Source organism: Zophobas morio, unplaced genomic scaffold, assembly GCF_036711695.1.
Source record: "Zophobas morio isolate AGI-343-1 ecotype UQ-CSIRO unplaced genomic scaffold, CSIRO_AGI_Zmor_V1 ptg000006l, whole genome shotgun sequence".
Lineage (NCBI taxonomy): Eukaryota > Metazoa > Arthropoda > Insecta > Coleoptera > Tenebrionidae > Zophobas > Zophobas morio.
In genome coordinates, this window is record NW_026972111.1 from 2,335,156 (window position 1) to 2,350,789 (window position 15,634).

Below are 15,634 nucleotides of genomic sequence, written 5' to 3' on the forward strand. Positions count from 1 at the left end.
TTTTAAATTGCTGGCTTCTCTAGCTTAGTTATCTCACACCAATTATCAAAATTGGTGTGAGATAACGACTTTTCCGAAAGTAGGGAAAGTACACTGCTTCAAAAAAATATTTGGGACACCATCAGGTCCAAAATATTTGAAGGGTTCAAACGAGAAATACATTCAAAGAAATCAAAGACGCTAACTTTTAAACCTGAATTATTAACCATAAATGAATGATCAATGTCGTCACAAAAAAGAGGTCACAAAAACTGACGAAAAGAATCTGGCAAAAATGTCACAAATTTCAGGATCACCTTGAACACTCCTATCAATTTTTCTCTTATGATTAATCTTGTTAGCATTATTAATATAAAAATTATAAAGTCTATTACTGACATCTTTGTACTGAGATCTTAAATCCCTAAAGATAGATAGTCCTCTAAATTTCCTAATTTATAAAAACGAAACAATGATAAGCTTTAAATTTTCATTAGATACTCGTATTTTCCCATTTAACCATGTTTGTGTTTTCTGCATTTGACGGTTAATACAGTTTACTTTTCTTGTGAGCAATATAAATAATTTATAATCGAGTCATCCTTGAAAAGGACTTAGTATGTCCGTGACTAAACCACAGAAAAGAAGAAATGTTAGGTTAGAAGGGACTTTCCATGTGACCGTTCTTAAATTCACAGCGAGATTGATTAATAAATTGACGCTATAATTTAATTTAAATTTAATAAATTTAAAAATCAGTTTGTTAGGATCTTAATTTTCGTCTTTTCAAATATCATATGATTAAAAAAAAAAAACTTATCAAGTAGGCTTTAAAAATGAGTCGAAAACGTCCTTCTTTCAAGGAATTTAGCGAAGTGGTGTAAACGAACTCTGTGGAGATAGCGATGAGAAAGCTAACGCAAAAAATCAATGTTAAAATTATTCTTAAACTATAGAAAAACTTGTTTTGAATTTTTTAATGTTGTTTTTAATGTTCTTTTTTTAATAAAGTTTCGCGTTTTTTAACGCGAGGAACAAGTTTCAAAGTATTAAAATTACATAATATTATTATTTTTTTTTGTATTGCTTTCGTCGAAATTGGTATTTAGCACTTTTTGACACAGTTTTCGAACATCAAATCAGTAAAATTTGTATTGTAAATAGATTTTGCGATGTTAGCGAGTCAGCCAAATGGTATTAAAAAAATTGGTCGAAAGTCATTTCAAGTACAAGTACACTTTTTCGAAAATTATTTGATTTTGTGAATTTAATTGTTTTATAAGTTAATTTTCCAAAAATGTTAGGTTTGTTTTTAACACACTCTTAGCATTAAAACACCTTTTAGTTCCAGAAGCACACGCTCTAAAAAATGAATCGCAAACGTCCTTAGCTCAAGGAATCTCACGATGTGGTGTAAACGAACTCTATGAGCAAAAAGTAGTCAATATTAAAATTATTCTTAAACTATAGGTAAACTTGTTTTGAATTTAAATACACGAGGAACAAGTTTGAGAGAAATAATTATTAAAATCACATAATATTAAATTTGTTTGTATTTTATTTGTCGAAACTGATGCTTTGAACTTTTTGCGGCAGTGTTCGAACACCTAGTTAAAAAAAGTTAAATTATTTAGTAAAATTTGTTTTGTAAATAAATTTTGCGTCATTAATTTCTTTTTGCATCGGCCTGTATAAGCAAATTGAAAAAGTATGAATGCAAATGCAATAGTTTGAAAAGTGTGAGGTATACTTTAACGATAAAAAAAACAAAATAAGAAGGAGAAACGATACAATGAACAAAACTCAGGTGGCAGATCTTTGTGCTGGTGTCTGCGTAGCTGCAAGTCATAAATTAGAGGAACGCCCGCAAGTGGCCAATTTTGCATTGTAACATATATTTAGAGCACATTATCAACGGGAATAGTGTTATCTGAGCAATGTGCGTAGTGTTTAAAAGGTTGATGTTTATAGGTCGGAAGAATGTCCCGTAGACAATTGTTTTGATTGGAATGAGTTTATCGCCTCACAACAGATGATTAAAATTATTCATAAGTGTAAATTGAACAAAATATTCTGAATGTTATTATTATAATTCTTAATTCTAACTTTACGCATTAATTTTTTTTAGATATGTAATTATAATTGAGACACAAGAACTGTAACATTGTGTCAGTCGGTTGAATGTTGTTAACACGCATGTTGTGAGTTACCAAACTTTTAATAATTTTATGTGTACTATCATACCAAATCTGATAACAATTTAACCTTCTGATCTTTAAAATTATGGTGATTCCAAATTTATGTTGTCTTTTTTAGTGTCGTTTAATGTGTTACGTAGATGCATTATTACGCACATTACTTTGAACAATGTGCTAATTCACGACACTGTCAAGGTTAGTAACTTTATTTACCAAACTTTAGTGCGTAATCAGAAAAAATGCGGGACAACAAAGTCGACGGCTTGTTTGATAAAGCTGCAAAACAATTTAATAGTACTGGAAAGGCACTAGATGAAGATACGATTCGTCTTAAAAAATGGCTACAAACACAACCGCAACTTCCAAAAATGTTGGGTATGTTTTTAATACACTTTTACCAATAAAACACCGTTCGATTCTAGATGCACAAGCGCTAAAAAATTTTTTATTCCTCAATAAATGCAGTTTTGAGATAACGAAACAAAAAATCGACAACTATTATTCCGTTAGGTCCAGAGTACCAGAGATCGCGTTCGAAATGAATCCAAAACGTCCCTACTTCAAGGAATTTAAAGATATGATGTAAAAACAAACAATAAGATTTTATTAACGAAAAAATGTTTTTCCAATTTTAGATACTTCGTGGATTACCCCCAATTAACCGACGAAATGTGCAAAATCACTTACTTCAAAGCAAAAGGAGAAATCATCCCAGACAAATACGAACCTGTATATACTATGAGGAAATATCTGGTTATGCAGGAGCTAAAACTGAGATACGACGTCATGCATGGGGATATTCTAGTTTTGGACTGTAAAGGACACACGTTGAATATCGCCGTTAAACTTACACCGGTGCTCATTTATAAGACCATAGTTTTACTCTATCAAGTAACACAAACCGGAATTTAGGTCCAAATACAATATTAGATTTTAAAATTTTTAGCAAGTTTTCTCCATACTTATTAAAGTCGTACACGTTATAAATTTGCCACCAGTTTTGAAAACAGCGGTAAATTTAGTCAAATCTTTCCTGAAACCAAAACTTGCCGCAAGGGTAAATGTACTTTCTGAAAATGATGGTTCGTCGAGACTAATTTAAATTTTCGTTGAAGATTTATATTCACTCAGACGAAGAGGTCTTGAAGCAACTAATTCCTCTGAATTTGCTTCCTGTCGATTTTGGAGGGGAGGGATTATCCTTACAAGAACTGGAAGGTAATTTGATTTGGAAAATAAGTCTGAAAAAGCCAATAGTGGAAATTTTAGATGACCTAGAAGCACGGTGTACGAAAAACCAGAAATTGTTTGATCGTTTGGACGAAATTAAAGTTGACGAAAATTTGAGGCCGGCGAAACTGGAAGATAACGACACTTTAGGGGTTTATAGTAGTTTTAAAAAACTTGATATCGATTGATTTTAATTTAGTTCTATGTTTTTATTTTTGTTTAACTTTTTTCTGTTAAAATTTTAGAACTAAATCATTGTGTGATTTATTTTTATCAACAAACCTGCCATCCAACCTTGATCTTCGACCTTGACAATATCCTAATATTTTTGGGAACAGTGTGACTCAAAGAGATATAAACTCTTTAATAAGTAATTCGTGAATTAACCTCTCCCAAGGTCCCCAGCTACTACGTTAACCTCATTCATAAGGTAAGATAAGACCCGTTTTGGAAAATAAGGAAAATAAAAGTGTTACCAAGTGGGTTAGTCTTTTATTTTATTACATCATCGTTTCGGAAATAAATACCGGCAAAATTCTGTTATCATTTCTCATACATGTTATATTATCCGTTCACGGTCTTTATATAGTAGGGTTGGCCATGAAAATCTAGTGAGTTTGTTGGTAGTCGATGCAGAAGAATAAAAATTCCCTGAACTTCTTTTGTTAGGTTATGTTTTATTAAATTAAAGGTTAAAAAATTTCTCAAATTTTGAATGTTTCATTGATATCACGATTCTAAAAATTTAAATATTCTAGTCAATTCTTTTAAACTACTTTTAAACCAAGACTCAAAAGTCCCCGCGAGTCTTTCAAAGTACTTCAAAAACAATCAAAAGATTTCCCCTACATTCTTTCGTACTACTTCAAAAACCCGACACAAAGTGTCCCCGAGATTCTTTCAAACTGCTTCAAAAATCAGATACAAGAGATCCACGAGATTCTTTCAAACTACTTCAAAATCAAAACAAAAGGGGACTCCGAAATTCTTTCAAACTTCTTCAAAATCAAAACAAAAGGAGACCCAGATGTTTTTTCAAATTTCTTCAAAATTAAAATAAAATTAGACCCCGAGATTCTTTCAAACTTCCCCAGAATCAAAACAAAAGAAAACCCCGAGATTCTTTCAAACTACTTCAATATCCAAATAAAAGGACTCACCGAGATTCTTTGAAACTACTTCAAAAACCAGGCACAAGTGATATCTGAGATTCTTTCAAATTATTCCAAAAAACCAGGCATAAATAGTCTCCTAGATTGTTTTAAACTACTTAAAAAACTACACACGAGGAGTCCCTGAGATTCTTTCAAACTACGTCAAAACCCAGACACAATGTGTCCCCCAGATTCTTTCAAACTACTTCAAAAATCAGATACAATAGATCCCCGAGATTCTTTCAAACTACTTCAAAAACCCGACAAAAATTGTCCCCGAGATTCTTTCAAGCTTCTTCAAAACCAAAACAAAAGGAAACCCCGAGACTCTTTGAAACTACTTCAAAAACCAGGCACACGTGGTCTTCGTGATTCTTTCAAATTATTTCAAAAAACCAGGCTGAAGAGTCTCCGAGATTTTTTTAAACTACTTCAAAAACCAGACATAGGGAGTCCTTTAGACTCGGAAGATTACAGAGACTCAGAAATTTCTAAAATTCCAACAATTTTTGATTTTATGGACTTTATATCTTTTTTTCTATTGTTTCTGAAGGGTTTAATTAAATCCCACAACTGTTTCTTCGAACATTTTTTGTCAAATTCAACACTATGTTTAAAGAGCCATTCCTGCATTTGACATTTTTTACTAGAAAAAGTAGGTGGTTTATCCAAATGAACCGAATGATACGGTGCATTGTCTAAAACCACCACACATTTTTGGTTCAACTTTGCCAAAGCAGGAATGAGCTGATTAACCACCCAATTTTGAAAAATTGTCTCGTCCATCGTTTTATGATAGTCTCTATCGTTATTTTTTGAATTTAAAAAATTGTTACAACCATCCAAGAACCCCGTTGAACAACCCGCGTGGAGAATAGTAAACCTTGATCCTTCACTGTTAATTTTGGTGGGATTGCTTTTTAGATCAGTATCGTGCACCCAGCGACGAATGGACGAACCATTTTGATAGATCCATGTTTCATCCAAATACACGAAAGTCAAATTTTCACAAGAATTTAGAAACTGTAAATATGTTCTCAAAAAAGTAACTTTGGCTGCAACGACATGCTTTTGTTCACATAGAATTTTGCGACCATTTACTTCCATGTGTTTATAACCCATTGACTTAAGAATTTTGTATAATGTGGTTCGCCCCCCTTTAAATTCCAACTGTTTCCTTGAATATGCCAAAAGAGTATCTACAGTGAAATATTCGTTTTTTTCATTAAGTTGCCAAATTTGTCGTTGCCAGATAGTGATGTTTTTAAATTTTGGTCCCCTATTGATAAAATTTTCGCCACAGTTGATGTTACCACCTATGAGAAAAAAAAATAAAAAAATTTTACAGCGTATTTTTACATAACAGGAAATATGTTCGAGACCCTCATATTGTCTTTGCCATTTCTATTGAAACACCACCTGTTGATTTTGCTTAAAATTTAGCAATTGGTGACAGCTTTCGGTTGATTGACAACGGCTTTTAGTTAGAAAATTGTCTGAATATGAACGTTGCCAAATTTACTATTAACAAGTGGTGTTTCAATAGAAATGGCAAAGACTATATATCGAAAGAAAGATCGGGCCTGCCTTTTCGAAACTGCAAAACACATCTTTTTATTGCAATTTTTTGTTGCAGTAAAACTATTTTAGGCATTTTCTTTTTAAATAATGTCGCAGTGATCTGTGAATCTGTCACAATGACAAATTATCTATACTCACAAAATTAAAACATTTGTTTGCATGATTAAAAAATTGCGTGTAATAATTCTGATCTAATAAATGAAGTAGAAAAGTGGCAATCCAGCTCAAAACAAATGTTAATCAGACTACTGAGAGACAAAAAAACTAAATCATCAAATCAGTTTATCCAACTTAAAAAAAATATATCAAAGCCTACTTTACTCTATAAAGATCGGGAATGGATAATACTGATTCCATTTTCATTACAATTTTTTAAATTTAATTATTTCCTATTTTTGTATTACATTAATATAGCATAATGTCATTCGGGTTAAAAGTGGGTTTTTGACTCGCAAAATTTTGTATCACTTTTAATCCTAATACAACAATATACTATTTTCAAGAGAATCTTTGGAATACCATTAGACCCAAAAGAATTTGGAGGTTTCAGGACTTTTAAACCTGAATCTCTAACTATAACTGATTGATCAATGTCAATCAATTAAATAAATGTGAACGGATACCTTACTATTACAGCGAAAAATGTTTAAATAATTAAGGAACAATAATAATTTATTATCGAATGTGACTTGAATTTACTTTGTAATCTGTTTTGCGAGATATCGAATCCATATCAATTTTTGGCAAGCTGTCATGCAAAATTTCCATTAACCTTTTGATCTTTGATCTTCTATTGATAAAAACTCGTCCTCTGTTTTTCAACACAACATTATAAGTTATAATTTAGTGTCATTTTTTAGATGCATTATTAAATTTGTTAGGAGACTTATTAGTTCAGAACAGGATCAAGGTTAGTTGGTCTCACTACTAGACAACGTGCTCTTGCATACAATAACTTTAAAATTCGAGTCAACTGATAACGCAGTAACAAATGTCGAAGGACAAAACACCCGATATATTTGATAAACCTGCAAGAGAATTTAATAACCTGGAAAAGCACTAGCAAAATGTTGAGTAAGTTTTTGACACACTCTTAGCAATAAAACAGTTCGATTCTAGATACACACGCTCTAAAAAATTTTTTACTCCTCATTCCATCGGGGCAAAAGTACCAGATACAGCCTTCGAAATGAATCCTACCATAATGAATTTAACGATATGGTGTAAACACTGGCAAAATTTGTTTGTTAAAATTATTCTAAAAGCAAAAACTTGTATTTTAAACAAATGATAAGATTCTGCGCTGTTTTGGAGCACGTGACACAAAAATTGGTTTAAAGTTATTTTGACAGAACTTCCGTAGCCCCATAGTACAGTCGAACAAATACAACTCCGAAAAATTATTATCAAATTTATCTTTGAGAATTCTTTTTTTTTCATCTTTATAGACAGTTTTTCCATATACTTTATTTTTATAACGTCATTAGTAGGCACCCTTGGAATCCTCGAAATCTTTGAAATTTAGAGAAGACTTTGAACTTCCACAGTATTTGGAATATTTTAACAAATTCAGTAAAGTATTTAGAATTTCTAGAATTGAGTAAGTTTTTGAAATTTCCAGAAGTTCCAGATTTTCTAACATCTTCGGATATGCCAGAATTCAACATTTTGATCAATGTTCAAGATTTCTAGGTCTTTCAGGTTTTTCACACTTTCTAGATATTTCCAGATTTTCTAAAATTAATAGATCCCAAAAGTGTTTAAATATTTGAAAATTTTGGAATTTCTGGAATCTTTAAAGACGTATAAGATAATAATTATTAGGTGTTCAAAACCCCTAATACTTGTAGGATTTATAAAACATTAAAGGAAGCGTTCTTCAGATTTTTACGATTTTTATAATTTTAGGATTTTTGTTTTGTTTAGAGTCGTTGGAATCTTTAAAATTTTTGTCATGTTAAAAGTTCATGCGTTTTTTATCATTTATAGAATCTTTGAAACATTTGAGCCCTTAGAGTATTTAGAATCTTTATAGTTTTCAGAGTCCTTTGAGTCTTAACAATATCTGGAAACTTCGATACTTCAGAATTACCAGAAATTTAATAAAGTTTAGAAATTTTACAATTTCTAGGAACATTAATACTTTCAAGATCTTTACAATTTTTAAGATTTTGTTGGATTTTTGTTCTATTTAGAACCTAAAACTTTAGTTTATTTAGCAACTTTGGTGTCTCTACAATTCGCAAATTCTAGTGTATGAAAACTTTAAGATTTTTAGAATGTGTTGAGTCTTTAGAACTAAAACCTTTTGAATATTTCAAACATTTGGAAACATCGAAATTTTTTTAATATCTACAAACTTCAAGTTTTGTAATCTTTTGAGATTTAACATTTGTTTTATTTTCTTTTAATTTTTGGGAATTTTTAATTTTTCCATTGTTACTGATACAGTTTTAAAATCTGAATCAACAATTTAGTACTGATAGATTCTAATCAGCTAGTCGCCGCCTGAGCACTTAATAATAATAATAATAAAGTTTATTAACGGTTTTACCTTTACAAAATATTTGTTAATCTAACAATATAGAACGAACGGACAGTTTAAAAGAGGAAAACTTATTACAGAAGAAATCAACATTGTAGCAAACAGTATTACAACTTGCAAGAATTCCATTTAAAGGAGAGAATAGCGCATAAAACTGATTACATGTATCAATATAGAACAACGGAGATTTCCTAGTAACGTATTGAGGCACATTAAATTTAATAAGATCTAAAATTCCAGGACAGTCACAAATATTGTTTAAAATTTTATACATAAAACAGATTTTTAAATAAGTTCTGCGATCATTTAATTTACTTAACCCTAAATAAGCCATTGACATGTCAGGAGATTTACAGATATTGAGAGGAAGACGACGAGATATATACTTGACAAATTTAATTTGAACTAACTCAAGTCTATCAACATATGTTTTGTAACAGGGAGCCCACACTACGCGTCCATACTCTAGAATGGAGCGTACATATGTAGTATACAAAATTACCAAAGTACGTAAGTTATTGAAATCTTTGCAGTACCTTTTAATGCATCCTAGCATTCTGTTTGCTCTAGCTACTATGTGCTCATGATGGGATTTAAAAGAAAGCTTGCTATCCAAAAATATACCCAGGTCCTTGATCAAATATGACACTTTAAGAATTTTCCCATTAAGTAAAAGGGCTTGTTTGATCTATAGACCAGACAGCACTCAGGCCAATATCGACTCTAAGCGATTCGATCTATAAGCCGACTTTCGTTAGAGTTGATCTGACTGATACACATCCACTGCAAGGAACTAACCGATTTTAACCATCTGGTCGGACTTTACAACGAATAAGTGAAGCTATTAACGATTTAATACATACTATTTCCATTTTGGGCTTTTTCAATTTTTTCATTTTTCAAATTTTCGATTTCTCGATTTTTTTATTTATCGAATTCTCAATTTGACGATGTTTTAGTTTTACGATTCCTCAATTTTTCTCCTCTTCAATTTTACGATTTTTAAACATTGTGATTTTTTTTAAAGTTTTCAATTTTTTGAAATTATTTGCTTTGTCGATTTCTAGATTTTTCACCTTTTTAATTTCTCAATTTTTGGGTTTATTTCAATTCTGGGATTTTTGAAATTTCGATTCTTCAATTTTTCTTCTATTTTTCAATTTTTCGATATTTCCGCTTTGGGATTTTTCAGTACTTCGATCCTTCGACTTTTCGATTTTTTGACTCGCGGATTTTTTACTTTTTGGATTTTCAGTTTCTCATTTTATTATTTTAAATTTTTTAGTTTTTCGACTGTTTAATATTACGGTTTCTCAATTTTTCAACTTTTCGATACTTTAATTTTTCAATTTTTGAAAATTATAGCTTTTTTATTTCTCGGCTTTTCAGTTCTTCTATATTTCAATTTTTCAATTATCTGAATTTTTAAATTTTCGATTTTCCAATTTTTCTTTTTTAAAGTATTTCGATTTTTCAATCTTTTTTGTTTCTTAATTTTTGGATATTTCTTCTAGTTTTGGGTTTTTTCAATTTTTTGAATTCTTCAATTTTTCTTATATTTTTTAATTTTTCGATATTTCAATTTTGAGATATTTCACTAGTTCGATTCTTCGATTTTTAGATTTTTGACTTCTGGATTTTTTGATTCCTCGATTTTGTACATTTTGAATTTTCAATTTTTCGACTCTTTTATACTTCGATTTCTCAATTTTTTAACTTCTCAACTTTTCAATTTTAAAATTTTCGATTTTTCAAATTTTCGATTCGGACATTTCGATGTTTTCATTGTTCATTTTCTTGATTTATCAATTTTTCCACTTATAACTTTTTCGAATTTTTACTTTTTATTTCCAATTTTTCGATGTTCCAATCTTTCAATTTTTTAAATTTTGGAGTTTCAATTTCTCGATTTTTCAGTTTTTGGATTTCCAAATTTTAGGAATCCGATTTTGTATTTTTTTATATTTGAATTTCTCGAGTTTTCAATTTTGCGGTTTAACAATTTTTTTTTTGTTTTAATTTTTTTCCACCTTGGTTTTTCGATTTTTAAAATATATTTCAACTTCTCTGGTTTTAGATTTCTCGTTTTTGCAAGTTTTCAATATGTTAATTTTTCAATTTGTAAATTTTGGATATTGCGATTTTTCCAGTTTTCAGTTCTTCTATATTTCAGTTTTTTAATTTTTAAGTTCATGCGTTTTTACCGATTATAGAATCTTTGAAATATTTGGAACAGAATTTTAAAAACTTTTAACGTTTGAGTCCTTAGAGTATTTAGAGTCTTTAGAGTTTTCAGAATCCTTAGAGTCTTAACAATACATATCTGGAAATTTCGATACTTCAGAATTACAGGAAATTTTATAAAGTTTAGAATTTTTACAATTTCTAGGAACATTAATAGTTCCAACATCTTTACAATTTTGAAGATTTTGTTCGATGTTTCTTCTATTTAGAACCTAAAACTTTAGTTTATTTAGCACCTTTGGTGACTTTACAATTTGTATGTAAATATTTCAAACATTTGGAAACTTCGAAATTTTTTGAATGTCTACAATCTTAAGGTTTTGTAAACTTTTGAAATTTTGAGATTTAATATTTTTTTATTTTCTTTTAATTTTTGAGAATTTTCGTAATTTGCAAAAATTTCAAATTTTTCAGAATGTTCAGACTTTCCCGATTAGCCCAATTTTTCAGATTTTCGGAAGTACACAAAATAACCAAAAGTTTGCAAAATTTATAAAATTATCAGGCTCCAATTATACCGGAATTTTGAAATTCAAGCTTTTCCAATATTTTCAAGATTTTTACCTCTACCACATTTTTTCCACGTTTTCTAAATTGTTTAAATTGTTTTAGATTTTATAAAATTTAAAGATCTCAAGAGTCTAAATCTTTGGAATTTTGTGAATCTCTGGAATCTTTACAGTCTCCAAGATTTATAAGATAATAATCAAGGCCTTCAGTGCTTTCAGGATTTATAAAAATTTAAAAAAGCATTTTTCCGATCTTTACGATTTTTAGGTCTTTCAGATTTTTGTTTTCTTTGGAATTTTTAAAATCTTTGTCATTTTGAGAGTTCACCCGATTTTTACAAGTTTCAGAATATTTGGCTTTTTGGAATTTCTCTAAAACCTTTAGAATCTTTCAAGTATTGGAAACAGAATTTTGAACACTTTGGGAATTACGAGGAGTTTTATAAAGGCTAAATTTCTGCAATTTCTAGGATCATTAGTTCCTTAAAATTTTAAAGATTTTGTTGCATCTTTTTTATATTTAGAACATTAGAACTTTAGTTTATTTAGAGTCTTAAGTGTCTTCACAATTCCCAATTTCTATTGTATGTAATCCATCAAAGCTTTTATCCTTTATGAATCTTTCAAACCACCGGAAACTCTAGAATCTTTAGAACCTCTAGACACTAGAATCACTAGAATTTCTATAATCTTTAGAGCTTTCAGATTTGCATTATTTTTACATATTTCAGTGTCTTTAGAATTTCAAATATTTTTAGAACTTTATGATTTTTATCATCTTTCCAATTTTTAAATATTTGGAATTTGTGGAATCTTCGGAATTTTTTAAATCCCTGAAACCCCTTTAGAATTTTTAAATTACTGGCTTCTCCAACTTTGACATATATATTATAAATTTTGCTTAACAATTTACCATGATGAAAAATTCTGGATGTCTAGGATGAAAATTCGAGTCGGATTCACACACAAGTGCAGTACTTTCGGAGATTACTAGTATAATAGAAATTGATGTAGACACCAGATAGACAGACAGACAGACAGACAGACACACCAACAGACAGACAGACGGAAACGGGAGACCACCATAAATGAATGATTCATGTCGTCGTAAAAAAGAGGTTTATTATCATCAGCTACAAAAACTGACGAAAAGAATCTGGTAAATACATACGTCACAAATTTCAGGACCACCTTGAACACTCCCACCAACTTTTCTTCGATGATTATACTTGTTAGCATTATTTTAATATAAGAATTATAAAATCTATTACTGATATCTTTGCATTGTCCACTAATTGCCTAATTTTTAATAACAAAACAATGATAAGCTTTAAATCTTCATTGGATACTCGTATTTTCCCATTTAACCATATTTCAGTTATATGTAATAACAATAGATGAAGATTTTTGCATGGCAACTTGTGAGCAACATAATTTATAATCGAGCCATCCTTGAAAAAGATTTGGTATGTCCGTCATTACACCACAGAAAAGAAGAAATGTTAATTCCATATGACCGTTCTTAAATTCACAGCGAGATTGATTAATAAATTGACGCTATAATTTAACTTAAATGTAATAAATTTAAATCAGAGTTAAAAGTCAGTTTGTTAAAAAAAACTTGTCAAGTAGGCTTTAAAAATGAATCGTAGTGTAAACGAACTCTGTGGAGATAGCGATGAGAAAGCTGACCCAAAAAAGTCAATGTTAAAACTACAGAAAAACTTGTTTTGAATTTTTTTATGTTGTTTTTTTAATAATGTTTCGCGTTTTTTAACGCGAGGAACGAGTTTGAAAGTATTAAAATGACATAATATTAAATTTTTTTGTATTGTTTTTATCGAAACTGATATTTTGCACTTTTCGAGACAATTTTCGAACACCTAGTAGAAAAAAAAAAATAAACTAAAGAGTTTAGACCGTAGGTACTTCCCTCGCTGCGATCACGTCATCAACATTTTTGCAAGGACACCTATATCAGTTTGGATAGATGTAGTGTAATACTAAAAATAACGAAACAGTTTACTCACGTATGTTGCGTGTATTAGCAGAGACGACTGAAAATCATTTATGTGTAAGCATTCTTAATTTAAGACAAAAAACGATACTTGTTGAGATTGTATACGTGAGAGTCAAACAGAGAAAGAGTAAGCAATACCGATGGCCCTCCAGACTTTTTTATTGCTTCGACTTCCGCTTATTATATAAATGTCATGCAAAATTTCCATGAACTTTTTGATCTTTGTTCTTCCAGTGATAAAAACTCGTCTTCTGTTTTTTAGCACAACATTATAATTTATAATTTGTTGTCATTTTTTACATGCACTTTTAAATATGTTTAGAGGCTGTTAGTTCAGAACAGGTTTAAGGTAAGTACGTTTCACTACTAGACAACGTGCTGTTGCATACAGTACTTCAAAATTCGAGTCAACGCAATAAAAAATGTCGAACGACAAAACACCCGATTTATTTGATAAACCTGCAAGACAATATAATAGTAGTGGAAGAGCACTGGCTGAAGATGCGATTCGTCTGCAAAAATGGTTAGAAACACAACCCCATCTTCCAAAAATGTTGGGTAAGTTTATAACACACTCTTACGAATAAAACACAGTTCGATTCTAGATACACAGGCTGTCAAAAATTTTTTACTCCTCAATAAATGTAGTTTTGAGATTACGAAGCAAAAAATCGACAACTATTATTCCGTCAGGGCAAAAGTACCAGATATAGCTTTCGAAATCAATCCGAAACGTCCCTGCCACCAAGAGTTTAACGATATGGTGTAAACAGTGTCAAAATTAGCGCAAAAATTTATCATTTGTAAGTGTAAAATTTTAGATATTTCGTGGATTACCCTCAACTAACCGACGAAATGTACAAAATCACTTACTTCAAAGCAAAAGGAGGATTTCTACCAGACAATTACGAACCTATAAATATCCCAAGAAAATATTTTATTATGCAGGAGCTTAAACTGAGATACGATGTCATGCATGGGGATATTCTGGTCTTCGACTGCAAAGGACACACCTTAAATATCGCCCTTAAAGTCACACCAGTGTTGGCTTACAAAACTATAGTTCTGCTTTATCAAGTAAATCAAACCGGGATTAATTAGGTATACACAAAATATTAGATTTTTCAAATTTTAGCAAGTTTTCTCTATACGAATTAAGGCCGTGCACTTGATAAACATGCCACCAATTTTGAAAACCGTCTTGAATTTAGTAAAAAGCCTCTTGAGTCCAAAACTTGCCGCAAGGGTAAATGTAGATTTTGAAGACAACGATAGACTAATTTCAATTTTTGTTGAAGATTTATGTTCACGGAGACGAAAATATTTTGAAGAAACTCATTCCTCTGAACTTGCTTCCTGTCGATTTTGGAGGAGATGGATTATCCTTGGAAGAATTGGAAGGTAATTCCATTGGAAAATAAATGTGAGAAAGCCAATAGTGGAAATTTTAGGTATCCTTAAAGCAAGGTGTGCGAAAAACCAGGAGTTGTTTGAGCGTTTGGGTGAAATTAAAGTTGATGAAAATTTGAGACCGGAGAAGCTGGAGGACGACGACACTTTAGGGGTTTATGGTAGTTTTAAGAAACTTGAAATCGATTAAACCATTTTTTTAATGTACTCAATTCTGTAACAAAATTTTGTCTTAAAATCGACTCTTCTTCCGAATCTTATTAAAAAAAAAGTTATAACTTCATGTAAGTATACAGAATTCGTCATTTAACAGGTACCTTTTTAATGGTTAGAACCACAAGCGCTCTAAAAAATGAATGGAAAAGGTCCTTAGTTCAAGGAATCTCACGAAGTGGTGTAAACGAACTCCGTGAGCAAAAAGTAGTCAATGTTAAAATTATTTTTAAATTATAGGTAAACTTGTTTTGAATTAAAATACATGAGGAACAAGTTTGAGAGAAATTGTTAAAATCACATAATATTAAAATTTTTAATACTTTACGTTTTCTCGATCTTTCATTACCCCTACAGGACGAAGAAATAGGTCTTCCGTTTCCGTATCTCCGTCTGTCCGTATCTCCGTCTGTCTGTCCGTCTGTCTGCCGTCCCAGTTTTTATTAGACAGATAATCTCCGAAAGTACTGGACCGATTGTTGTGAAATTTTGTACTTATATTAAGAATATCATATAGGTGGTAAAACGCTAACTAAAATTTGTCTAATCAT

The 15,634-nt window shown here is 30.5% G+C and overlaps 2 protein-coding genes across 2 annotated transcripts; both read left to right on the forward strand.

The window, feature by feature from the left end:
* The first annotated feature begins 2,161 nt into the window (after positions 1–2,161).
* On the forward strand, positions 2,162–3,595 carry LOC135123177 (alpha-tocopherol transfer protein-like). Its single transcript, XM_064047671.1, has 7 exons — positions 2,162–2,180; positions 2,296–2,552; positions 2,600–2,759; positions 2,813–3,068; positions 3,124–3,234; positions 3,293–3,395; positions 3,447–3,595. The coding sequence occupies exons 2-7, from the start codon at positions 2,417–2,419 to the stop codon at positions 3,593–3,595; spliced, it is 915 nt and encodes a 304-aa protein (XP_063903741.1). The 5' UTR covers positions 2,162–2,180; positions 2,296–2,416.
* A 10,171-nt stretch (positions 3,596–13,766) lies between these two features.
* On the forward strand, positions 13,767–15,158 carry LOC135122970 (alpha-tocopherol transfer protein-like). Its single transcript, XM_064047467.1, has 6 exons — positions 13,767–14,018; positions 14,066–14,225; positions 14,282–14,537; positions 14,596–14,706; positions 14,759–14,861; positions 14,912–15,158. Exons 1-6 carry the CDS (start codon positions 13,883–13,885, stop codon positions 15,058–15,060), a joined length of 915 nt encoding a protein of 304 aa, XP_063903537.1. The 5' UTR covers positions 13,767–13,882; the 3' UTR covers positions 15,061–15,158.
* Positions 15,159–15,634: the final 476 nt, after the last annotated feature.

What these genes read in the sequence shown, in the direction of transcription:
- LOC135122970 (XM_064047467.1), top strand. Translation starts at nt 13,883, where the DNA reads ATGTCGAACGACAAAACACCCGATTTATTTGATAAACCTGCAAGACAA. An exon ending in CCATCTTCCAAAAATGTTGG is followed by an intron (nt 14,019 to 14,065) that starts GTAAGTTTATAA and finishes GTTCGATTCTAG; the next exon opens with ATACACAGGCTGTCAAAAAT. An exon ending in GTCCAAAACTTGCCGCAAGG is followed by an intron (nt 14,707 to 14,758) that starts GTAAATGTAGAT and finishes TTTTTGTTGAAG; the next exon opens with ATTTATGTTCACGGAGACGA.
- LOC135123177 (XM_064047671.1), top strand. Translation starts at nt 2,417, where the DNA reads ATGCGGGACAACAAAGTCGACGGCTTGTTTGATAAAGCTGCAAAACAA. An exon ending in AAGGAATTTAAAGATATGAT is followed by an intron (nt 2,760 to 2,812) that starts GTAAAAACAAAC and finishes TTCCAATTTTAG; the next exon opens with ATACTTCGTGGATTACCCCC. An exon ending in CCATAGTTTTACTCTATCAA is followed by an intron (nt 3,069 to 3,123) that starts GTAACACAAACC and finishes TAAAATTTTTAG; the next exon opens with CAAGTTTTCTCCATACTTAT.